The 25,063-nt window shown below is 38.1% G+C and overlaps 3 protein-coding genes and 1 long non-coding RNA gene across 6 annotated transcripts; all 4 read left to right on the top strand.

Annotated features, from left to right (window-relative positions):
• Nucleotides 1-3,514: 3,514 nt before the first annotated feature.
• Nucleotides 3,515-4,597, top strand: LOC133744841 (uncharacterized). The gene is made up of 3 exons (XR_009863439.1): nt 3,515-3,769; nt 3,876-3,973; nt 4,285-4,597. It is a non-coding gene; the product is annotated as an uncharacterized LOC133744841 (long non-coding RNA).
• A 2,219-nt stretch (nt 4,598-6,816) lies between these two features.
• LOC133725206 (protein SRC2 homolog) lies at nt 6,817-7,879 on the top strand. The gene has a single exon (XM_062152361.1). It carries the CDS (start codon nt 6,863-6,865, stop codon nt 7,694-7,696), a length of 834 nt encoding a protein of 277 aa, XP_062008345.1. The 5' UTR covers nt 6,817-6,862; the 3' UTR covers nt 7,697-7,879.
• Nucleotides 7,880-12,095: 4,216 nt separating this feature from the next.
• On the top strand, nt 12,096-15,829 carry LOC133725204 (uncharacterized). Its single transcript, XM_062152356.1, has 6 exons — nt 12,096-12,699; nt 12,788-12,920; nt 14,101-14,204; nt 14,352-14,496; nt 14,582-14,722; nt 14,861-15,829. The coding sequence occupies exons 1-6, from the start codon at nt 12,662-12,664 to the stop codon at nt 15,584-15,586; spliced, it is 1,287 nt and encodes a 428-aa protein (XP_062008340.1). The 5' UTR covers nt 12,096-12,661; the 3' UTR covers nt 15,587-15,829.
• Nucleotides 15,830-15,965: 136 nt separating this feature from the next.
• Nucleotides 15,966-23,425, top strand: LOC133725205 (uncharacterized). 3 transcript variants are annotated; one of them, XM_062152358.1, is made up of 10 exons: nt 15,967-16,152; nt 16,245-16,370; nt 20,868-20,941; nt 21,030-21,132; nt 21,573-21,623; nt 21,771-21,930; nt 22,036-22,174; nt 22,318-22,423; nt 22,507-22,591; nt 22,970-23,425. In XM_062152358.1, exons 1-10 carry the CDS (start codon nt 16,014-16,016, stop codon nt 23,001-23,003), a joined length of 1,017 nt encoding a protein of 338 aa, XP_062008342.1. In that variant the 5' UTR covers nt 15,967-16,013; the 3' UTR covers nt 23,004-23,425. The 3 variants fall into 3 exon arrangements, with proteins under 3 accessions (XP_062008343.1, XP_062008342.1, XP_062008341.1); XM_062152357.1 differs by lacking the exon at nt 22,970-23,425 and having other exon boundaries at nt 22,507-22,693; XM_062152359.1 differs by lacking the exons at nt 21,573-21,623; nt 22,970-23,425 and having other exon boundaries at nt 15,966-16,152; nt 22,507-22,693.
• The last annotated feature ends 1,638 nt before the right edge of the window (nt 23,426-25,063 follow it).

Below are 25,063 nucleotides of genomic sequence, written 5' to 3'. Positions count from 1 at the left end.
TTAGGTCTATTATGAAGCAAAATTGTTTGACTAAACTTATGATTTTGCCTTTTATTTTTTAAGGCAATATAATAGATCTTTTATTGATCAGTAAAACCATACATAACAGTTTACCTCAATAGGGCTGATAAAAAAAACCATTATCAAAACAATTCTACCTTTCTAAACAACCATGAAGCACATCCAAAACAGTTCAAATTTCATCCTAGCAGAGCGCTCTGCTAGGTCTATTATGAAGCAAAATTATTTGACTAAACTTATGATTTTGCCTTTTATTTTTTAAGGCAATATAATAGCTCTTATATAATAGACCTAGCAGAGCGCTCTGCTAGGTCTATTATGAAGCAAAATTGTTTGACTAAACTTATGATTTTGCATTTTATTTTTTAAGGCAATATAATAGCTCTTTTATTGATAAGTACTAAAAACATACATAACAGTTTACCTCAATAGGGCTGACAAAAAAACCATTATCAAAACAATTCTGCCTTTCTAAACAACCATGAAGCACATCCAAAATAGTTCAAATTTCATTCATGAAAATCAATAGGCACAGATGTACATAACGCCCTCGACATCATATTTCTCTAATTGCAGAAGTGCGTGCATTTTCCAGCATCAAAATTTCATGGCCATCAACTAGATTAGGCTTAAACAGACCAAGGCACAACCCTAGGATGCAATCCCTACCAATCCCTCAAGCCCAACCCCAGCTTGGGGCCCAAACCAATCCAAAATGCTGGGAGCACTTAAGAAGCTAGGCATTGCAACCACCAATCTGCCGCTAGGCTTTTCAAGGCTCATGGGTCATTAGATTCCTTATATGATATTCCTACTCGAGATCAAGAGTCATAGAAACTCAATTGGGACAATCTAGAGCCTTGTTAGGGTCTCTAGTTGCACCAAAAGGCGAAGAGTCCTAAAATCAAGGTTCCCAAGTAGCCAATACGGTAATCGAAATTGGTATTGTAACTAAGTATGTTCTAAAGTAGTGTCCTAGCCATAAATTAGAGAGGAGATTAGGCTCCCTAATTTGTTCTAAACATGCTCATCTACACATTAAGAGTTGATCAAGCTCCTAATCATGCATTTAAGCAAAATATAATATATTAGAACATACACCATATATGAAATTGAAAACCATTGAATCAAAACATATTTAATACATTAAATACCATTCATTCATTCCTTCCCTTCTTCCCAAGAAACCGCCACCCCATCTTATCACTCTATTCTATCTTTCTTCATCTTTAACACCGAGACCAGCCACCACTCCTATTTCTATTTTTCATTTTTCTTTTCCTCACATTTTCACATCAAATCTTCATCATTTTCTCAAGGGATTTCAAAAAGCATCAAGGAGCATCAAGATTTGAGATTGGGTAAAGTGGGAAGCTATAAATCAAGGCTTGTTATATTTGCTCCATAGCAATTGTGACTTTTCTTGTTACTTCTCACTCCTCTTCACCTTTACCTCTTTAATTGATGTATATTGTTGTTGATTTGTTGATGGGTTGTGAGTAGTCTATTTAGGAAACTAGTCGTGCATACCAGCTTCAAGCCCGCCTCCACCAGTGTCTTCGCCACCGACAACGCCACCACCATCACTCCGTCAACACTGCCAATCTTCAGACCCAGATCAGATCACGGTCAGGCCTAGGTGAAGACTTCTGAAGCCTCGAAAGGAGTCGACTCACGGTGTCGCCACCATCTGTAGTCGAACCCATCCCTGACCACCTCCATCAAGTTCACGCCAGCTATCCTCGAGCCCAGCAGCCTAAGAGTCCATCGCGCCACCCATCAGCCATCCTTTCACCTTAGAACGACCCACCAGTCGTCACTCTGCCTTACCTTCACTGTCACCGGTGCACCTCCCCTCCCAAACCGACCAGAGGCCTACCATCGACCTCGATTCCATCTCAATCTAGTCCCCCAATCTTGCAGCTAGATTGAAAGCCAACACCCAAACAGCCATCAACAAAAACCAAAACATCTTCTCCTCTGGTGAAACTAGCAGAGCCAAGAAAAGTAGGCCTAAGCCCAAGAGTATCTCCACTAGGGAGAGAGTGTGTTGCAGCAGAATTTCGTTTAGGTTGTAGACTTGATCTCTGACACAATAAGAGAAAGACAATCAAAACCCTTTGGTTAAAAGGACTGATGTGGTACCGGTAAAAAAGGGCTCCGACAATTAAGTTAGTTTTTGTGTTTGATTTAGGGTTTGTAGGTAGCTTGAGATATGATACTTCAACTTACTTGAGTGATGAAAAATGAAGGATATATATAATGATCGTGTTCCCAAAAAAACTCTAGGGGGCGTGTTGCCCTAGTGGGTTTGTCTTGAGGTCCAACAGAAAGTTTCTCGAAACGCTTTGGAGTTCTACTATAGTGGTTAGGTTGGATTGGCCTTCCTACGTGGCTGAGCAGACTTAGCAAGTAAGTCGCCACATGCTCGAACCCGTTTATGGGCCTTTAGTCCTGTTGGGAAGGACCCGATGGGAACCGTGGGTTCCGCATTAGTATTTGGGCCATAGAGCTGGGCTTTGGTTGTTCCTCGGCTGGCGAGTTGTTTAACTATTGGACCTGGTCCATATTAATTGTGGATTGGTTTGGAGCCCGTGTCTCGTGGAGACAATTCTAGAGATTGTTTCCAGATTATCTGGTCCAAGTTTGGTTCTGGATTCATTGTGGTTGTGACCCGTTCCCTATGAGAGTAGTTATGTCCTTTCGAAGCACTGAGTCGTTCGACCCAAAGCCGGTATATTTTATGGCTCCATAGAGTGGAGGCAGCACCGACCCCAAACAGGGCGGCACTCCCAAGCCCTAGCAGAGCACTAGGTGTTTTCTTCATGATATTAAGTATTTTATAGATGTACAAATTGATTATGGTTGTACTGGCTATATATTTTTTTCATTTTACCTTTTGTTTAGCTTTGCTATTATATTTGTACATGATGCCTTTCTAGACTGGAAATTATTACATGGTCCCAGATGGTCCGGGTTGATGTCATTAGTCCACATGACGTACACTTATTCCTGATTGGCTCTCTTAATTTAATTTTTTTTTCACCCTCGTATAAGATCTCTACCTAATTCGAGTGATATAATTAATCCTGACCGCTACATAATAATTAATGTCACGTGATAGCTAGTCCGGGACCATAGAATAATTATCCTTCTAGACTATATTGCATTCTTCAAACAAATAACCTGTGTGCGACAAGTAACTAATGAAATTAGAAATAAGAAAAAATTGTGGAACAAGTATACTTGGAAAACAATAAAAGTTGAGAAATAGCAGCATGAATTAGGCTTTTTCAAATCCTTTAGTTTTTAGTTTTTTTTTTTAATATTAAAAAATTAAAGCCAAAGGGAACACCGGAAACACAGAAAAGGAGTGACAACTAAAGCCAAATCTTTCAGTTATGGTTAGACTTAGGGATCAAGAATATAATATCCATATTTAAGAGAAAGTGACCAGTTCTCTCCTCCACGAGAAACTAAACACAGGCACATCATTTAGGATTTAAAATTGAAGATCAGTTTTGGTGGTTTGTGAATCAGTTGGCTCTGGACGTCGATAGGCCCTATGTATAGGTGTTAACCAGGAGGCCAGTGAGAAAGTGATCGATATATTTCAGAACCCTCTCTCTCTCTCTCTCAGTCCCTCTTTTCAGTTTTCGATCAGTTTCATAGCTTCCGCAGTTTACACATTGAAGGGGTAGCTCTGAAACACCAGCTGAAGCCTGGACGTGTGGTTTTTGAAACTACTGTAAAGTCCAAGTCACATCCCTCTCTCATTATAGTTATATATGATTATTTATTTATTATTTAGGTATAAAAATTAACTCTCTTATATTTTCAATGCATGCGCGAAGATTCTATTTCATGTAAAACAATTGACTCCTCTTATGTCCACCCATCGATCTTCTTCTCTTTTGAGTTGGGAGTTATGACCACTTCTGTCATCACCATGGTATGATCTCTCTCTCCCTCTCTCTTATATTCTCTGTTAATAGTAATTCAGTACTGTTATAAAACTTTGAATGTTAGTTCAAGCTGGATAGGATTAATTTCTAGTTTCAAAACTACTTTGTGCTGCAATACCTATAGACGATGACGTAGATTAATTGTCTGTAAGTGGGATCTATACATGTAATTGCAATAACCATGTTTTAAAATGGTGGCCGGTTAGATTTAGTGGCAACTTGATTGATTAATATTATAGAAAATTATGTTGTCGATGCATATAATCAGATAACTAATTAGGAATGATATGAACTGCAGCTTCTAAGGCGAGTGATGCTTGGTTCAATGGCGAGTGTTGTGACGGCGTTAGTTGCTCGACCGGCGGCTACAATCACGACCTTGCTCTACTACAGCGATGTCCTCCCTCGGAATTTCGACTCACGGCGATTGGAGCGACTGGTTCGGCGTGATTACCTTGTTCGAGACAATTACTTCTTCTATTTTCTTGTCAACTTTTTGAGATGCTTTTGGTAGCAAGGAACTAACTTGTATGTAAATTTGGGTCGTTGACCAGAATTGATCATGTAATTAGGGGTTCGATCGATCTGTTTATAAAAGAAGGTCTTTTCTCATTTTACGTCCTAGTTTCCTCATCTTGGCAAGTGCGAGCTCCCTTTTCTCTTTCCCAAGTTTCTAATCGGAAATTGAAAGATGCAATATAGTTGAGTGCTCTGCATACTAAGCGGATGGATCAAGTACTTGCATAAAGTAATTATGATCATCACATTCAAGAGGTATCTAATGAATGAAAATCGTCCAAACAACACCTGAATTTTGCTCGACTATTAACTTTTCGTACCTATGTTTTTTCAAATATCAAAATGGTACCTGACTATTTAAGCCTGATCTAATTTTCAATTTTCATACTAGCAACAGTAAAAAGTTAACCCAATTAACTTTTCAAGGGTATCTTTGTCTTTTCAGTATTCATCTTCTCCATCTGACTTTGCTGGTTCGCGTTCTTCCTCTTCTTACTCTCCGACCCCAAATCCTCCTCATCTTTTTGCCACCACAAGTCCACAACCCAAATCGAAACCCCTCTTCTTTTTTTTTTTACTAAGTTCCTCACATAACTCCTCCTTCCACCACTCCATCGTTAAAATACAATGACTCTCTCTCTCTGTTCTCTGTTCTCTTTGCCATCTCTCTCATCTGCATTCAGCGTTCATCAACCAATTTGGCTTTATATGCTTGGTTATGCTTAAAATAGTGGAAGATTTAGGATTAGAGTTTAGAGAGAACAATATGTTTGGGCTTTAGATTTCATGCCATCATCGGAGATTTCATGCCAACAAGATGATCAGGTCTCATGCCGAAGGAGCGCGCACGTGCATCACCATCAACACCGCAAAGCTCACAAAGGAAAACATTGGGTCAACTCATCTCTTGTCCGGATAATCATCATCGTCATCATCCCAATTCCCACCTACGTCTCTGCAAGCTTCTCGTTCTGGGTTCACGGATGAGAGAGAGAGATCGAATGAAATTAACGGAGGCCATATTTTTTTCTCCCACCTTATCCACGTCGGAACTGGTTTGGGCAACCCCCATATTCTCTCTCTACACCCATTAGTTCTCGTTCTCAAATTCGGAAGCGTCTCTCTGACTTTCCGCTCTCGCTGCCCTTCCCACCTTCCGATACCCGGTCGAGCTGCACCCACCTCATCTCGGCGACTCTCACTCGCCGACACGTCCTCCCAGCGATGGGTAATAAACTTGGAGCCACGACACCCCGTCGGCAACATCTCTATTTCTAGAAGCCCAATGCGCTTCCGTCACCCAAGTAGTGCTTCTCGGTGTCCCGCTAGCGTGAATCATACCTGCAACTCTATTTCAAGTGTTGGTTTGGGTTTTGGAGTTGTTCTTGGCTGTCGAAGTTGTAAAGAGATCGGAGAGAAGTCATCGAACTTTGGAGAATATGAATACTGAAAGGACAAAATTACCCTTAAAAAGTTAACGGGGTAACGTTTTTTCTGTGGCTAGCTATGAAAATTAGATCGGGCTTAAATAGTCAGGTACCATTTTGATATTTGAAAAAATATATATACGTACAAAAGTTAATAGTCGAGCAAAGTTCAGGTGCTGTTTGGACGATTTTCCTTAAAATTGATCAATACAAGCAACTTTTGGCGAAATAATATGAAAAAAAAAGAAAAAAAGGTGTCATTTTGAAGGTGTACCCAGTGTCTTATGCACTTGGGTTGGAATACATCAAGTTCACTAAACCCTTATGAGCAAGTATTCACTAAAACGCTTATGTTTGATCACAACTCCATCAAAATGAGCTAATGCTACCATTAAGGACCCATGAAATGCAGGCCAACAAAAAAAAAAGAGACAATAATCAAGCTTTCGTAATGCAGTATCTTAATTTAAGATATTTACCAGTCTCGTCCCGTTAATTTCTAGTGCTTTCGTAGTTGTGGCGTGGCTTACATGCATGCATGGACCTGTCTTTTACTTAATGGTAAAGCCAAGTCTCTCTCCCCATTTGGCAATCTCCTCCTAAAGGAATTTATGCATATCAGAAACGGTATCCATATCTCGGATTTTCTTGCCAAAGAAATCACCATCTCATAAATATCATATTTATTACCTTCCCTCAATTGTTTCCTTCCTAGGTTAACTGCACTTATTATCATTTGACCTTATCCTCATTTTCCCCTATACTCGAAATTATACCCTCGCACCAACCCCCTCCCTTAAGCATCAACATGGGCAACGCCGTATTAACCTTCCCTTTCTCTGATACCTATAACTAGAAGGCCGGTTCCCCATTCTCAATCGCAACCTGCAGAGCATTGAGCAACTCCCAAAAAAACACCGCTGACGACCAATGGCGTCAGGCCACGAAGTCCAAGTGAAGCTCTCCTCCGCCAGAGACCTCAAGAACGTGAACTGGAGACACGGCCCCGTCAAGCCGTACGCCGTCGTGTGGGTTGAGCCGAGGAACAAGCTCTCCACCAAGGTGGACGAGGATGGCGACACGTCGCCCGAATGGGACGAGACGCTGACAATCCCTATCCCCGGTCCTGTCAACGACGACACCATGCTCTACATCGACATCGTCCATGCTGGAGCTGAGCCCGACACCAAACAGCTGGTGGGATCTGCTCGACTCCGGCTCCGCGACGTTGTCGATGACGTCGGATATGAAGAACGCGCCAGCCGCACTCTTCACCTCAAAAGGCCTTCCGGTAGGCCACAGGGAAAGGTGGACGTCAAGGTTACAGTGAGGGAGCCGCGCTATCGTGTGCCGGAGCCGTATTATGCGCCGCCTTATGGGGTCCCACCGGCAGGCTCTGGAGGTTACCATGCTCCACCACCACCGCAGGCTTATGGCGACCCATATGCCGCACCACCACCGCCTCCGCCGGTGTATGGTGGAACGTACGCTGCACCGCCTTCCGGGTATCCCTACAATGTGACTCCGGTGACGTACAGTCAGCCAGCTCAGCCAAGTTATGGTCAAGTGCAGTACGGGCAGGAGGAGAAGAAGAAGAGCAAGTTTGGTGGGATGGGAACGGGATTGGCTGTGGGGGCGGTAGCGGGGGCGCTGGGTGCATTTGCGTTGGCTGAGGGTGTTGATTATGTGGAGGACAAAATTGCAGACGACGTGTCGGAGAAGGTGGTGGATAATCTGAGCTACTATGATGGCGATGACTTCTAAGTTGTTGATGGGGGAGTTGAGAGACGCAGAGTCCAGTAGCCAGTGACTCATTTTGACGTGGGTTGCATGCATATGTGGACTGGGCTTTTAATTAAATCTTCTTTGTTGCATTGTTGTTTTTAGGTTCATTGTCTCTTTGTTTTCAATAATTGTAAAAATGAAAATGATGATCGTTTGATTGACCAAAATCCAAAATAAATGATAATTAATCGTACTGGTTTGGAACAACATACCTGAATGAATGATGCAGCTCAATTGATAATCTTGACTCATTAATTGTAATTAAGGCGTTGTACGTAGATGAGATAATTGAATGAGAAATGTCCTCACACGCACACACACAAAAACACGTTTCCATGATCATTTCTAATCCAACAAAGCTTATTCCAATTCTAAGTTGAGAAAAAGAAAAATCTGGTGCATTTCTCAACGTCAATTGAGCGGACATATGGTAGCAATTTTATGTATTCCATCTTCCTAACTCTCTATCCTCTTATTGAAGCTTGGATGGGAGCAGTCCCAATAAGGAGTTTCATAATTCAGAGGAAAGTAATCTACTGCAACACGAAGATAGCAATCCTTGCAATCCTACATAGGGTACTTGAGCTTAATGTATAGAGTATGATCCACTTTGTTACTTTCTCTTCATTTTTTTGCTTTTTTTTTTTTGAATAATTGTTACTTTCTCTTAGTATAAAAGAAATTGCCAATATTTGCAAGTGTACCAAAAATTGTCATACGTCTTGAACAAAAACACCTTTAGTAGAGGAACACTCATCATTATCATTTAGAAGAGAACTACTTCGAAGCAATCTAATTCAAGAACCAGAGTTTTATAGCAACCTCCAAACGAGTCTTAATTTATAGCAAGAAGTTCAACAGCGATTAGTAGCATTAAAAGACCGCTCTAGTCTCAAATAACCCATGCGAAATGTTTGTACCCCCAATCCACCTTAGGGTAGAAAAATAAAACTTTGGGTTTAGGACGAAGTATCAGACTAATGCGCTTTTGGAATATCAATGAAGCCTGGCCTTCCCAATAGGTAAGAATGCACTGCAACAATGAGTCTTTAGGACTAGGAGAGGCATCCTGAATAGTTTGATTTATTTCATACCCAAGAACCAAATTATATTAATCGCAAAAAGACAAAGGTCTTCACAACAAATAGCCTCGATCATCCAATCATTGGCATGATTTAATTACCCAGCACACAAAAATCGAAAGGAATTATACAATGTCGTTTAACGAGGAACTCAAACTAATACGTCCTCGATCTATTGCCACTGGCGGATCCAGTATAAGCTTCCGTTAAGAAGGCGCAAACCGTAAGTAGCCATGATTAAACATTGCATAAGTTTTTTTACAGTCTCTCTATCTTGTAACCTTTTTCTTTAAGGCCGTAAATTTCTATCCATGAGAATGATTAAAAACACAATAGTTTCTGCTCCTCTCAAAAGTTTAAATTGTGTGTTTTAAGTTTTTAGGCTTTTATGCCGGCTATTGTAGTGTAAGGTTTTTTTTTATAATTATTTTTTTAATTTTATTTTTTAGAAAAGCTATTGTAGTTCAAGTTATCTCACAGAGAAGCTAAATTCTGAATCCGCCGCTGCTTATTGGTATATAAATTTTTTATTCCAAAAAACTAACATTGTCTAATTTTTGTTTTTTTTTTTCTTTTTATTAAAATAAAAAAAAAATTCATATTTTACGTCCCAAACAATATTTAACTCTCTCCTCAAAAAAAAAAAAATATATATATATATTTAACTCGAAGAGTCTCAAACTAGATGTACAGTGACGAGGACAAGTCGATTGAATCACTTGTCTCATACTTCATAAAAATATATTGACGTGGTCATATATCAAGTCATCACATATCCATCCATACACATATATATATGGCTACATCCATGTCATTACAATATTTTATTGTCACCCACTATATATGATCAAGATTAATTAATTAGTGTATGTCATTAGCTTAAGTCGAAATTCTAAGACTACGTGCTGAGTACTACAAGCTGCAACTTTAAACCTGTAAACATCAATTTTGGATTCAATCATGGAATGCCCGGCGACTTATTTGTCAAGATACTTTCAAAGTCTTTGTCTCTGCCACAGAAAACCCTAAACCCAATTCATTTACTCCATCTCTTCCAGCTGCCAATTCTCTAATAATTGTTTTCATTTCTTGTGTCACAAGCATCACAAACCAGCTCAATGCCAGCTAACCTTGATTTTGCTATATACATATAGGAGCTTAATCAGTAAAGAGAAGCTACTTTCCAGGCAGAAAATATGCTTTGATTTAATTAAATTAAATAGTTTGGTCGTGTTTATGGCCCTACTGATTCAAAAAGATGTTGACAAGTTTACAAATTTGATTCCTGATCTTTATGATTTCCTTGCCATCGAAGTATCGAACTAAGATACTCTCTATATAGAGCTTGGGCACGTGATATTCTTAGAAGCCAATGGAGATTTTTAGGCACATAAATTCTAGTGGGTATATATACTTGTTTGAAAAATTGATTTAAGTCGCGATCTTTTCTTTCAAGAACAGATTTCAGTCAATTTTTGAATTATAAATCAGATAGGGAAAAAATTTTGAAACCAGAAAAGCATTTATAAGTAGAAGAAATATCGTAGAGGGCTCACACTTGAGAGACTAATAGTACTGCATGTGATTCTTGATCGTGAAGTCACTAGAAGAAGGAAACAAAGGAAATACTAAATAATTCTGGGTTGTTGCTTTGATTTAGTATTTTAAACTCACAAGTGACACAGAGAGAAGTAGATCGAGAGCAAGAAAAAAGAGATTTATTATAGTAACTAACACCTTCGGTTGGAGGCCAATTGGCTTTAGTGTTATGCATGCTAATTAAGCCAGCAGCATGAATATAAGTAACTTTGGTTGCGCTTTCAACACAGCTGGTGTGATGGTAAAAGCTTAACGAAATAGGTCGGTCACAAAAGGGAGCTAGGAACCTAGAAGAGAGACTGCTTCACTCGCTTGCTCTTGCCTCACGCTACATGCCACTGCTGACATGTGGATGCTCCCTCCTTCAGCTGGCTTCCAATGGACGCTGACTATGTCCAACGTACTCAAAGTTTTTTTCTTTTACTTCATTCTTATTTTCAAGTGACCAAAAATCAAAACTGACAAGATAAAAGTGTTCCTTGGTCACTTAGGCCGGTTGAAAGTAATAGGTTATTTCTTTTTGGTAAAAATTAAGATTACTATAAGAAAACTCTTTTATGGCGCGAACACAATTGTATTAAGTAATTTTTAGTCATTGATAGCAAAGAATTAATGGAACCAAATTCTGGTGTCATTAATGTGTTAAAGCATCAACTACAATGCTTGCTTATTAATTTATTAATGTGTTAAAAGATATCTAATTTAATGCGGGATGAAATCACCTGTCCCCATTATTCTATCACAATTCTGTCTCTTCAACATGATTGGTCCACACTGATTTAAAAAATATTTTCTTAATCTTTTGTTTCATTTTTTAATCTCTGTTGACCAATCATGTTGACGAGACAGAATTGAAACACCTGGGTGTGCTCAGCTGATTTCATCCCATTTGTTGCAAGTTTCTCATGAAATGTGTGACATTCTTAATGGTAGTTTTTGGTTCTCCATGGAAGTTTCTTGATACCATTGATACAAATTCCTAAAAAAAGTTAAACTATACGCAATTCTAACCATAATTGTGCCCTAATGAAGCAAGTTTAGCTGCGAGCATATTTATTTCTCAATAAATAAGTATTTTTTAGTGATACAAACCCTTTTTTATTTTTTTAAGAAAATTTATACATGCAGGCCCGTTAAGCTAGGACAGCTATATAAGAGCTAATATGTAGCAGTTTTGGTTTATCTCATGAATTTAGGGACATGTAATGTAGCCTAAGTCAATTTAGTGTGATGACAAAGATTATCTGCCTGATAGCTAAAAACCCCAAAAGATCTGGTCTTTCCCCTACAAAGTTGAAACAATAAGAGCTGCCAAATTATTTCCAAAAATTCTACACTTTGACCCACTTTCTTGCACATATCCATGTGAAAAAAAAAAAAAAAAATTCGGATTTTTTAGTATCAAGAAACAATTGCTCATTCAACGAGCTAAACTTTAGCATTGTACTTGCGATTTCTTAAAATATGGGCAAGTTATCAAAATAACTTGCCATTTAAGATTGATTGTTGTTTTCTTTGGCTCATAGTTAAAAAAGATTAGATAGAAAAGGAAAATTAATGAAAGATCCAATAAATCAGAAATGAACTCCTAAATTTCTTGACAATTTGTTTGTGTCTCTGTCTTTCTTCCTCCTCGATCTGACTGCCTCCTTCAGAACCTTAACCGAGAAGTCCGCAGTTTCAGCACAAAAATCTTCTTCCCAAACTACCCTCCCCTTTTGCACCTTCCTTCCTAAGGCAAATCACGTAACTTTCTTCCCTAAAAGTGGCCACTTTCGCATTTATTTTTAGCGGGAGGGAGGCACAGAGCAAAAACAGAGAGAGGCGTACGTGGCAAAAGCTCACAGAGCTGCCAATATATATAGATTCTTCTTCTCTGTAAAGCAGCTCCATTTCTTTGTGATTGAGCTTTGCTTCTTCTCCCTTATGCCTATTTAGGGAGCCCTCCATTTCGTTAAACCCCCACCATTGTTTCTCTGGTTTTTGTGAACGTTTTTTTTTTGCTTTCCCTCCCAATTAACAAACCCATTTGCTTTCTTTCTTTCTTTGTTTCTGGGTTTTCTTGAATGCCGATTCTTGGCGTGACCCAGATTCCTGATTTCCCAAAATCTTAGTCATTCTTTTACCTTGCTGCATTCTTAGAACACCCATTTTCTTGAACAAGCTCTGTTCTTTGTGTTTTTTTTAACCTCCCCCCAGTACTTTTTATCTTTCCTTATTCACCAGCTTTTGTGAGTTTCCCCAAATTCTTAGAGACGTCAAGATGTTTGGGTTCGGGAGGCCTAAATTTGTCACTAAATGGTAATTTGGCACAAACCCATATCTTGTTTTTATATGACTTTCTTTAAGTTTTGTTTTTGGGTTCTAATTTTGGGTCTTTTTGATGCAGCAAATCTGATTTAAAGGGCATGAAGGTGAGGCTTGAGGCGATTAAGAAGAAGAGGAACTCTGTGCTCAAGTATTTGAAGAATGATGTTGCCGAGCTTCTCAAGAATGGCCTTGATATTAATGCATATGGAAGGGTAAGTTCTATGGTTCATTAGCTTTTTTGCCCAAAAAAGCTTTGATCTTTATATTGGATTTTGATTATTGAACACCAATGAATGTGTTGCCTTTTGTTCATGATCCTTTTTTGGGTGTATTTGTTTCTCCGTTGCTTTTTATGGTCTTCTTTATTGGACGGTTTGCTTTTACAGTCTTTTTTTTTTTTTGGCTTCTGATGCAACTGTTGCCAGAAAAATAGGCTTTCTTGGTGCCCTGCCTTATGATTTTAGATGATTATCTGTTTGCTTGCCTTTTGGCTAGAAAAATAGGCATGTTATTGTTGCTTCCTTTCAGAATCATCATATGTATATCTTGCACAAACATGCCCACATATTCACTTGTTTGATGATGCAGTACATTTTGGAGACCCATTTTATGTTGTCACCATGGCCTCACACGTTTCAACAACAATGGAATTTAGAAAAAAAAGAAGATGTTTTATCCATGGATTGCATGATGTTGATCATGCATTGAATGCCTTCTGTTTACTCGTGAGTCATTCATTCTGTATGAATTGGACAACCAGATGTGTGTGGGGCATGTGATCCAATTTGGAGTTTCATTAAAAAGGGTTTGCTTTACCAGTAGATGATTCCAACTTGTTGTAGTGGTAAACATAATATAGATGGAGATGCCAGGTCATGAGTCTGTGTGTTGGCACATAAATGACATTATGTGCCTTGGTGTCTTTTGTACCTGTCTTTATCTTCATTTTGTTTCAAGGCTTTATTTGCATTGGCCTTGGTCAACTTTGACTCTTTCACTTTGCTTCCAATTGGAGAACCATGAGTGCTCAACATGTTATGCTAGCAATTAATAGGTTAAACATGGGAAAAATGGAACATAACCTGGAGCACCTAAATTGGATCTATGGTCCTGCATCGAAACAGATTTTACTATTACTGTAATCATTGGGGTTCAATGCGAGGCATATGGTTTAGCTAACAAAAGATGAAGGCAAAGATGCAGTGTCGCTGTCCTCTCCACCTTCCTATTGAGTGTTATATATATATGGATTACTGATGATTGCAATGTATGAGTATGATACTATGATTACTCTTAATAAATGAAAAGAGCTATGATTTATTAACCTCACAAACCTTCCAAATCATTTTACATTATTCTAAGCTCTTAACTTTTCATAAATTGGTGCAACAGGCTGAGGGAGTTCTGGTTGAGCAAAATATGTCCGCCTGTTATGCACTGACTGAGAACTTTCTTGACTGTATCGCAAATCATCTTTCTCTCATGCAAAATCAGAGGTATGCATGGCTTCCAAAATAATGCTTTTTGCTTTTATTGGCGGAGTAAAGTAGTAGACTATGAATACCATACATGTCTACTGATTGTATGCAGTTTGTTCAACTTTTAGTTTCTCCTGTTCTTATTTGTTTTATCTGTTTTTATAGGGAATGTCCTGAAGAATGCAAGGAAGCTGTTGCATCTGTGATATATGCTGCAGCAAGATTTTCTGATTTGCCAGAACTGCGTGACCTCAGAAACATATTTACTCAAAAGTATGGAGATTCCCTACAATCTTTTGTAAATAAAGAGGTAATAAGTCATAACTTGCTCTCTGAAGTCATACCTACGCTATAGGTTTGTTTCTGGTCTGATCCAATTAGTTGTTTATGCTTAGTTTGCGGATAAATTCAAGTCAAAGCCCCCTACAAAGGAGATGAAGGTACAATTAATGCATGACATAGCAAGAGAATACTCAATCGAATGGGACTCCAAGGCTCTGGAACAGAAGCTGTTTACTCCACCTCCAACAAACAAGGTAAGCATCAGTAAGATTTCACCTTCATGAAAAGATCTTGAAGAATGATCTTTTGAACCTGCAAATGTGCTTAGATGCCAACATTTTCCTAGTATCCTGCAAAATCCATGTTCTGAAATATGTATGACATTTGTGCAGGGGCAGCCTACGTATGGGTCTCCGTGTGACAGTGATGATGATATGTACAGATCACAGAAGAAGGATAACGCTCTTCTGAAGAGAAAAAATAAGGGTGATGGAGACAAACGGAGCTATGTAACTGATGATACTGCATCAGTAGGAAGTGATGATGAAGCAACAGATATGTCCCATGATGGCCGAATGACTGCTTCAAGTTCAGTAGGAAGTAGATCCGAGGATGAAGCAGAAAACAAGGTGCCCTCTTCCTATAAGTTCACTGCACCCCCTTACTACAAACCAAAGCCTCAGAAAAAAGAAAGTGTCTTTGAGGAACCCAGGAAGGTGAATGGTCATGCTGAACGAAGGTCAGTTAGGAGAACCTCGAAACCACCAGCAGGTGGTGACAATCATGGAAGTGATCCGAGGGATGAAGAAGAGAGGGTAATGGATGGGCTTTTGATGCATTACAGTCATAAACAGTCACCCTATGACTCAAGCAAGATGAAGGGAAATCTAAAACCTTGCTACAACCAGTCAGATGATAATACTAATGAATCCACAAGGCACAGAAGCAGCAGGTCTGAAAGAGCAGCATCTCTGCCACCACCAGAGCAATCAACTTCACCAGAGCCAACAAAAAGGCATGCTCGAGGCAATTCCTTACAACCAGATGCCCATGTGCACCCGAACCTACCGGAGTATGATGAATTGGCAGCCCGAATTGCAGCTCTTAGAGGAACATGATGGATTGATAGCTTGAATTGCAGCTCTTGAAAGGAACATAGAAGAAGGCTGACATTAGAAGTGTCTTGTAAAAATTTACTTAGGTGTATGTCCATTATCATATCATATCTACTATAGGGACTTCTAGTCCTTCATTAGCTTACTCATCACATTTGATTGTATACATCCTCAAAGTTCATGATTTGAACAAATTAGATATACATACACGTCACATTCAATTAATATACTTGGTTTTTTAGTTCATTATCATGGAATTAACCTTTGCTAATATCTAGTAGTCTGAATTATTAAAAAAAAAAAAAAAAAACTTAATACAAAAGAAGAAGAAAAGACTGTGTCACAAAAAACGCACCGTTTTGGATAGTACAAAATAAAATACACACCAAGCTTCTGAGAGTCCGAGGAACAGAACAACACTGGAATTACAATGGAAGAAGAGTCAGTGGAGACACGGGGGCAATCAGAGGTGGAGAAGGTGATGAGTGAAGTACACTTGGGGTGCCCACCTGGTTTCTCTGGCCCTCATATTTCCTACTTCACCTTCTCCATCCCACAACCTGGACCTGGTACGTAATCTCTCTAACCTTTGCTCTCTCTGTGTTTTGTGTTCATTGAAACATGCAAGCTCTAAGCCTCTAACACTGTCACTTATGAATAGGATTGATTGAGCCCAGAAGCTCCAATGACGTTTCCCAAGTTGAAGACGCAACTACTTCCATTTCCACACAGCAAAACATAAGTTTTGATGAGGATGGCGATCTCATTCTTCCTAGACGAAAAACCAGTAAGTTGTCATTCATACGTATTCATTCTGTTAGTGTTATTACTTTTGTAATGTTGTATTGCGTGTGCTTATGTTTTTGATCTTGAAGACTTGTATATGGGAGATGGGATTAAGAAACCAAACAAAGATAAGTGTCTATGAGAAACTAGCTAATTCAGCTAGAGGCTGTGAGTCCAACTAGCTAATATGTCTATGTCTTAGTTCACAAACCTCCATTAGACTTTAGAGTTCTGCAATTGCCAACGAGTATAGCTAAGGGATGGCAGCTATCAACATTTTCAATCATGATGAGGCTTACAAGTTACAGCTAAGGCATTATCTGTTTTTTTTTACAACAGCTCGATTTGTAATACATTACTAATACCTTTGTCAATGTAAGTTTATGGCCAAAGTGGAGGCGCTGTATTTCTGCATCCAAGACCTTACAAAACTTATCCAAACTTGCAGAAAACCTCCAATTCATACTCCTTTGCATTCTATAATCCCCTTCATCCCCCATCTTATTCATGGTAGTTGTCCACTTATAAGGTAGTATGGAGATTAGCAATGATCTAAGATTTACATTCCCAATTACGAGTATGCCTAACTAACTAGTTGCCAAATCCCTCTAGCTCTTTCACAATCTCACATAATAGGCTGTTTTCCAAAGACCAAGAGAAAAGATTGCAATATTATTTCAAGGTAAGGTGCCTCTTGAGTCATTGTCCATTAGTGAGAAATCTTCCCTTTCTTGAGTTATTGTTCATTAGTGATAAATCCTCCCTTATATGTTAACCACAGAAAAATCCATCAATTTAGGAGGGGTATTGAATCCAGAAGAAACTCCAGCATAAATTACCCACATGCATCACACCCCTCCAAGTGTTTGAATAGTCAGATTTAAACCTAAAATTATTGCTGAATGTAAACTCATCTTTCATATTATTTTCTTTCTATTATGCCCAAAGCCCTTATCCTTTTGGTGGAGTCTATAGCTATTTTTGCAAGAAGGCTTGGTTCATTTGAGCAGCAATTTTGTACAACTCTTCCATTCCAATATTTCAGTTTCTCTTCAGTAATGTTTAAAACCAAAGTTTTTCCTAAGGTGAGGGTAGTTTGGATAATTGCTCATTGAAAGGTCAACAATTGTGAGTTGTGACATGGGTGAGAGAAAAACACCTGCTTTTTGTCTTTCCGCTAATTGGTTATAATGTGTAAACATAGTTCTGAAATTGACAACCATTTGCTTTAGATTGTCCAGTTGCATTAACTGTATGGAAAAGGCCTTTGAGGGAGTCTAATATGAGTGAAGACAATCCAGTTGATTGTGTGGCCTTAGTGAAAGATAGATGTCTTTGGAGGGGATAAAAGGGATTGGTGCTGGGAAAATGTGAAGGGGGACGAGCTGGAGGTTTTTTAGAAAAGAGTTTGTTTTTGGGCAGCTCTATGGTCATCAGTTATTCTCAGAATTCATACATAGTTCATTCCATGCTATTCTTTAAAATTGGAATTCTGTTGGGGTGTAGCTATTTTGAGTTCTACTGCTGTTTGTTTGATGCTATTTTTCGATTTAGTCTAGAACTAGCTTTGCAATGTCAGTCGACATCCTGTCCTACTTTGATTGTCCTTTTAATCGAACTTTGATCTTATAAAAGATTCATAAGAAATTTCTGTTTTTGCTGCATCAAAAGTATTATGAGTCAACTTCTCAAGTTATAACACAGAGATATTAAGACAGGGGATCTCCAACCCTTATACCTGTTGCAGGCTTAAAAGCATCAGTCAATTTCTGATTGACAGTTTATGATGATCAACTTGTTTGGGAGGCCAATATCTTAAAGAACTCTTTCAATATAATCCCTGTTCCATCTGTCATAAGCTTTGGAGAGATCAATCTTCCTCACTATATAGTCTTGCTTACATTTTGAGATGTGAATTAACGCATCAGCTTCGGAGCAACAAGAATGTTAGCTGTAATATGAATACCAGGCACAGACTTAACCTGGTTAGGACTTAATAAGCCACATAGTAACTTCCTGAGCCTAGCAACTATACTCTGTGAGACAATGTATATAGTGGGAAACACAAGCTTGCAGGTCTGAATTGGACCATCGATTGGGAGCTCTCATGTTAAAGATAATCAATCTTCCTCAATCACTAGCCATTGATATGACTATAATGCTGTGCATTAATCTAGGATCAGTTTTGCTATTGTTTTAAATGTAGTTATTACAGCATTGCAAAACTGATGCTGTTTCTCCTATATATTGTAAACATTGTAAATGTACAAATCAATGAATTACAATTTCTACATGGTATCAGTAGTCTAAGGTGTCAGATTTACCTCCTGTGTTTTTCCTGTGTCTTCTTCCTCCTTCCCTATCTCCATGGCCTCTTCCTCGTCCAACCCTCCCTCCCAAAACACTGCTCAGTTCACCAAACTTAGAGAAACCAATTATCTTGTATGGCTTCGTCAGCTAAAACCATATCTTCATGGTGCGAAACTCTGGGGATATATAGATGGGTCTATCCCTGAACCTTCTGCCACCAAAACACAACCTGCTAGTGAAGGCACACCTGCCACAACCATTCCCAATCCTGAGCATGAAACCTGGTTCACTACTGACCAGCAAATCGTTAGCATCCTCACCACTTCCCTTTCTGAAAATGTGGCGCGTCTCACCATTGGCTTTGATACATCAAAAGGGATATGGGACTGCCTCACCCGCCATTTCTCCCAAAAATCTGTTGCCAGTGCCACAAGCCTCAAACTTCAACTCTTTGATCTTCAAAAAGGTTCTCAATCTGTTGATGAATACCTCCAACAAGCCAAGTCCATTGCTGATTCCCTAGCCTCTATTAATCAACCCGTCTCTGATGCTGATCTGGTTGTGGCCACACTTCATGGACTTGGACCAGATTACCTGATGCTTCGTACTGCCCTTGCTCAGTCTTCCTCTCTTCCAGATTTCTCTGACCTCCGAGCCCAATCAATCTTCCTCAATCACTAGCCATTGATATGACTATAATGCTGTGCATTAATCTAGGATCAGTTTTGCTATTGTTACAAATATAGATAGCTGTAGCCTATACTGCTGTGCATCAATCTAGGATCAGTTTTGATATTGTTTTAAATGTAGTTATTACAGCATTGCAAAACTGATGCTGTTTCTCCTATATATTGTAAACATTGTAAATGTACAAATCAATGAATTACAATTTCTACATCTCAAATGCAGTCAGGGTATAGTGTAAACCATATGGAATACTGTGAATATGAGAAATATCCACCACCAAATTAGAGTTATACTGAGCGCATCTTGACCACTGAATTTGATTGAAACAAACTAGGTACCCATCAACGCCTTGGGCTTTGAGTGCGCCAATATTAGATTAACTGTTCTTCACATCTATCATTAGGTCTTCCAAACAGCTACCACTATTGTAGCTAGGTTGTCAATTTCAACAATATCCTTACTCATGATTATTTTCAGCCCATCTATTCAGTCTCTTCTCCTTGTAATAACTTGTGTAAGATTAGCATATTTATATTCCTTCTCCCTCTTGTAACCATTTCAATATGGACTCTTGATGCCGAGATAGATTCCTGATCTGAAACTTAATTAAATTCCTTGTTAGGCTCATTTCCAGTTGAGGGAGAAAAGGGTTAGGATCCTTCCTGAGAGTGGCCTTCTAAGTTCCTAGAGGTCTGGCAAGGAACTTACTCTTTCTTCTGCTTAAGTTGACCAAAAATCAATTCCATTCGTGCTGTTTCAGAGCTATTATTTTTTGAGTCAATAGCTTGATTAAAGCCATGGGATTTAGATAATGCATAACCTTCCAAGTACTCCTGAGTCTAAAAAATATTAATGAAGTCTTTATGCCATACAGCTCCAAGTCTAAAAGGTCTCACTTGAGGACTAGGATTATGCTTAGAAGTTCAGCAGATTTTAATAAAGGTAGTGATTTGATTATGTTGTAGTACGATTCTTAATGCCCATCTCCTTCTCAAAGTTATTCTAGGTGGAATCAAGTTGGTTACTAGGCTAGTCTAGTCTCTTTTTTTCTTTTTTCTTTTTTTTCTCTGAGCTACCTATCTGTTGGCAGTTGGTGCTTCAATTTTGACTCCATTCTCAAGTTCGTGGAAGCCTTTTACTTGAAGCTCAAGTCCAACCTTAATCATAGTTGATAAGACCTCATTGTTAACAAACTCAGCATTTCCATAATTATGACTAGAGGTTGGAGTATACTTGGTCTCAGATTGGCTCCCTACATCTGTGTTTTCCAAAATATCATTTAGTTCCAAAATATCATTTAGTGCCTTCCCATTAGTTATATTCACAGTTCTCCTTGAACTATCACTAGCTTTCTCCCTAGTTGTCATCTTCTCCTTTTTTTTATTTATTTTTTATTCTGTGTTTTGGCCCTAACCAAAACCAGCATAAGACCCTTTTTTTTTTTAGGTTATTTCAGTGCTGTTCTCTTAGTTTTGACAATTTTTTCCACGAGATTGTGCAGAATTATCTAATCAAAGCTATAGCGTGACCATCCAGCATAGTATCACATCAACACTACCAAGTGTTGGTTTGCAGGTAACACTGGTTCTTGTTGTTGTAATTGGTTTCACCTTTTCAGTTGTAGTTTATTTAAGGATTCTTACATACTCGTTTTCCCCCTCAGGTGTGGAGAGCAGAACTTGTCTTATCTGATTTTTTATTGCATAAGATGTTTACATCATCTGAGCTTGATGGAGTTGTATCACTAGAACTTGGTGCTGGTACAGGTACATTGATCAATATTTGCTGTCCTTACTTAATATAAGAACGGTGTATCTCTCTGAAGAACAAACTGAACTTATTTGATTACATGTGGTCTGGCATTGACCGTACACTATAGTTAAATCAGTGGGTTAATCAATATTCCATTAGTGCTCATTCCATTATTTTTTCTAGATATATAGAGATTGTCTGTACCAAATCTAATGTTAGAGTACTAACATGAGCCATACAAATTTTCAATTGTGGATCAAATTCAAATGTTTGTAGACATATGAGGAAAGTAAGTGCCCTTTTCAAGAACCATATTTAGGGTTGGAAAATGCTCTATTCCTAAAGATGCGTGTTTCATAACATACCTTCTTTTTGTGGAGTCAATACTGCAAAGTACAGAGTCATTCAAAATTGTATCGACAATTTTTTTGTGACATTACATTCTCTTTACCAGGGTTGGTGGGTATACTACTAGCACGTGTTGCTAAAACAGTGTTTATAACAGGTACAATGGTTACAACTGGATATTTATAAGTTATGAATTCAATATTAATGGTTTCATATTGCAAGAGTTTGTCAGCAAGTTCCATGAATAGTTAGATTAGGTATCCAATTCAGATTTCTGATTATATAAGGATGCCCTCTGTATCAGACCATGGGAATGAGATCCTTGGCAACTGTGCTAAAAATGTTGGGCTTAATCCTGAACTCATCAGTCCTGGAACTACAGTCTATGTACGTGAACTTGATTGGATGAATCCCTGGCCCCCAAGATTAACCATAGAAGAATCCTCCTTGGGTAAAACTAAAAGGTGATAATTGCTTTGATTGTTTATAATTCTTCAGTTCTTTACAATTAACATATTTCCTAACATAATCTACTTGATTACATAAATAAGAATTTTGGATGTTGTCAGGTATTCTTGGACCTTTTCAGAAATTGAAATAGCCCATGAAGCTTCTTTGCTTGTAGCTGCAGATGTAATCTACAGTGATGACTTGACAGATGCATTTTTCAGCACTTTAGAGAGACTAATGTCTCTCGGTTCCGAAAAGGTGAGTTTGAGAATTTGTCCTTTTGTCTCTGATAATACCAGAAGTAAATTTTAAATAAAAAAATGGATACCTAAAGAGAGCTTAACTACATTCTATCTTGTTATTAATCTCTCGCCAGTTTAATAACTCATTTTTGTCCTCAGGTGTTATTCTTAGCTTTGGAAAAACGCTACAACTTTAGTCTTCATGATCTTGATGTTGTTGCAAATGGTTATTTACATTTCCGAAGTTATTTGCAGTCGGGAGGGGGTAAGCATACTCATGAAGAATGCTCATCACATAAGTTCGTTATTATTTCAGTGCATAATTTGTGTTTTTAATGGATAGTGCAGATTGTGAAGGCCTGAAATGTGGTCCAATGCCTTGCTTTGTAGGCAAATGCATAGACATTACAGAGATTCCGCAATATTTGAAAGAGTATGTCAGAGGAAGTGATGTTGAGATTTGGGAAATTAAGTATAGCAAAAGAAAATTCTAATGTCTTTTCTGTGAAGTGAGGCCGGGTTGATGTAAACTGAACTTTGAGGTTTTTTTTTTTTTTTTTTTTTTTTTTTAGCGCATTTTACATATGCTTTTCCAAAACAAAAATGGTACCCAACTTAGGCCTCCATTCGTTTTCTGTCACTCCTCAATCAAAAAATATCACGTGCTACGTGTATGACTAAATAAGGGATTTTATCCTTCTTTTTTTTTCAGAAGAGAAAAATCCATTAATAAATGTAATTAGGAATGATAACATATATTTTGAACTCTAGTCGAACAGAAGAATAACTCACATCCCCAATAATGTATCAGCGGTTACAACTGCCATGAGCCAAGGAGGTCATAACAATCTCTTCTTTACTTCTTCCTCATCGCCATCAATTCCAATTGAAGCATCCGGAGGTTTTGGAACAAGAAGCAATTTATATCAAGACAATCATGGTGACATGGTGGAGTGGTGGTGGTGGAGGGAGGGAGAGTGAAGAAGATAATTTTGGAGGAGGCAGCAGCTGTTGGGGATGGAGCCAGAGGAAGAATAAAAGGATTTTAGATGTTGGAAAATAAGAATAAAAAAGGAGAAATTTATTAGGTTATGATTGGAAATGTCCGGCAAAAAAAAAGATTAGAAATAATGAGTGGCCGAACATACGTGGTCAGCCAAATATTGTACTTTTTTCTTGATGGTTCATGTGATTAGAATGAACTCTAGCTACCTTTTGGTGAAGTATTTTGTGAGGAAAACTTATTAGTGAGATGTGATCCAAACTGTGGCTCCATCTAGAAATTTCTAATGGAGATGAATGATGCTCTTAAGGCTTTACTCTTTCTTTTTTTTGACGACCAACTCTTCGTAATTTGAAACGCTGCTTAATGGTGGTGCTTACCAACAATGATGATTATGTGACAACTCTGTTGCTACATTGTCATCATTCGGTGGAGCATCATTCAACAAGAATGCGAATTCTTATGAAAATAATCCCTATGGTCGACAATATGTCTTTCAATTCCTCAACCACTCACAATATAGATACCGACCACATATACATTGTTGGCAATTCCAACAAATTTGCTCAATTTGATGAGGTGACAAGAACTCAAAATGATTTCCAGCAGAGCGTTTTTGACCTTCTTAGAAATACTTGCCTCAGAATCTAAGAGAGAAGATATTACACTTCATAGGCTTAACAACAAGCTGTTCAAGGTAACTTGTTTGAAATTTCTCCGTATTCTTTTGTTATTTGTAAATGTTTAAGCTAACATGTTTATTTACTTGTTTTTGTATGAATGCATAGAGCAATTTCTATTTTATAGGTTCCATCCAGGAATTTTCAATGCAGATGAACGGTGCTCTTTAAGACTTCACTCGTTTGAAACAACATAAATTCAAGTACTTGATTTGGCACACAATATTTTTATCAAAGCTCTACACCATCGTTATAATCCAATTATGACAGCTAGGTATAAAAATTGGATGCCAAGGATTACCTCATCGAGGTTAAAAGCTTAGGATATCCAATTACAATCTTTATATACTCAGAACAATAATTTTTGCAAATTATAGTCATATTGGTGGATAATTGAGTCGGTTGAATTCGGTTCATAAAAATTTATTTATAGTTGATTGAGTTGTATCTTATGAAAAACGCACAAAAATATTTATGGTCTTATTGAGCGTGCCAAAAGATATTGCCTACAAAAATCATCTCGATCAAATAGCCAAAGATTTAAGAACAAACGTCCTTGATGATGACTTGCGAAGCAAAATTCTATAAGTTCGCATTGCAAACCATGTGTGAAATGATACTTAAATCATATGCTATTGTTGAATATAAGAAGATTTTTTTTTTTTCCTATTGTATGAGAGAACTTCTTTGCCACTTTGAAAAGTTGGATCAACACCCGCCCAAAAACAATAGAAAACTACAATGTTGTTATTGAGTGAGTACTTTAAACTTAATAAAGTACTCACCGGCCCAAGGATCAGCATCACCACCAATATTCGCCTTGGTTACAGAATCCTTCAATTGTACATGGGCCACTTGGTTTTAAAACAACTTAAATATGATTACAACAACAATTGATGATAAAATAACACTTCGAAAAGCTACTCTTCTTATCATGTTTCTGTTAGTTGCATGTTTCTTACTCATTAATGCAATGTAGCTTTGTTTCTGATTATCTAACAATTATTATTATTATAATTCATGAGTTTGATCTATGGAGCCGATGATTTGCTTTTCAATTCCTCAACCTCTCACAGTATGGACCCTAACCACATATACATTGTTGGCAATTCTGTTAAATTTGCTCACTTTGATGAGGTAACAAGATCTCAAAATGATCAATAACAGAACATCTTTGACCTTCTGAGAGCTTATTTGCCACAGAATCTGATAGAGGAGCTGT

The sequence above is a fragment of the Rosa rugosa genome, chromosome 1, assembly GCF_958449725.1.
Source record: "Rosa rugosa chromosome 1, drRosRugo1.1, whole genome shotgun sequence".
NCBI lineage: Eukaryota > Viridiplantae > Streptophyta > Magnoliopsida > Rosales > Rosaceae > Rosa > Rosa rugosa.
This window is presented reverse-complemented; position numbering and strand designations above follow the sequence as displayed.

Coding starts and splice junctions, on each gene's coding strand:
- LOC133725206 (XM_062152361.1), top strand. CDS start 6,863: ATGGCGTCAGGCCACGAAGTCCAAGTGAAGCTCTCCTCCGCCAGAGAC.
- LOC133725204 (XM_062152356.1), top strand. CDS start 12,662: ATGTTTGGGTTCGGGAGGCCTAAATTTGTCACTAAATG. Junction 12,921..14,100: donor ATATTAATGCATATGGAAGG/GTAAGTTCTATG, acceptor TTGGTGCAACAG/GCTGAGGGAGTTCTGGTTGA. Junction 14,497..14,581: donor AATCTTTTGTAAATAAAGAG/GTAATAAGTCAT, acceptor GTTTATGCTTAG/TTTGCGGATAAATTCAAGTC.
- LOC133725205 (XM_062152357.1), top strand. CDS start 16,014: ATGGAAGAAGAGTCAGTGGAGACACGGGGGCAATCAGAGGTGGAGAAG. Junction 21,133..21,572: donor AGAACTTGGTGCTGGTACAG/GTACATTGATCA, acceptor TCTCTTTACCAG/GGTTGGTGGGTATACTACTA. Junction 21,624..21,770: donor TAAAACAGTGTTTATAACAG/GTACAATGGTTA, acceptor CCTCTGTATCAG/ACCATGGGAATGAGATCCTT.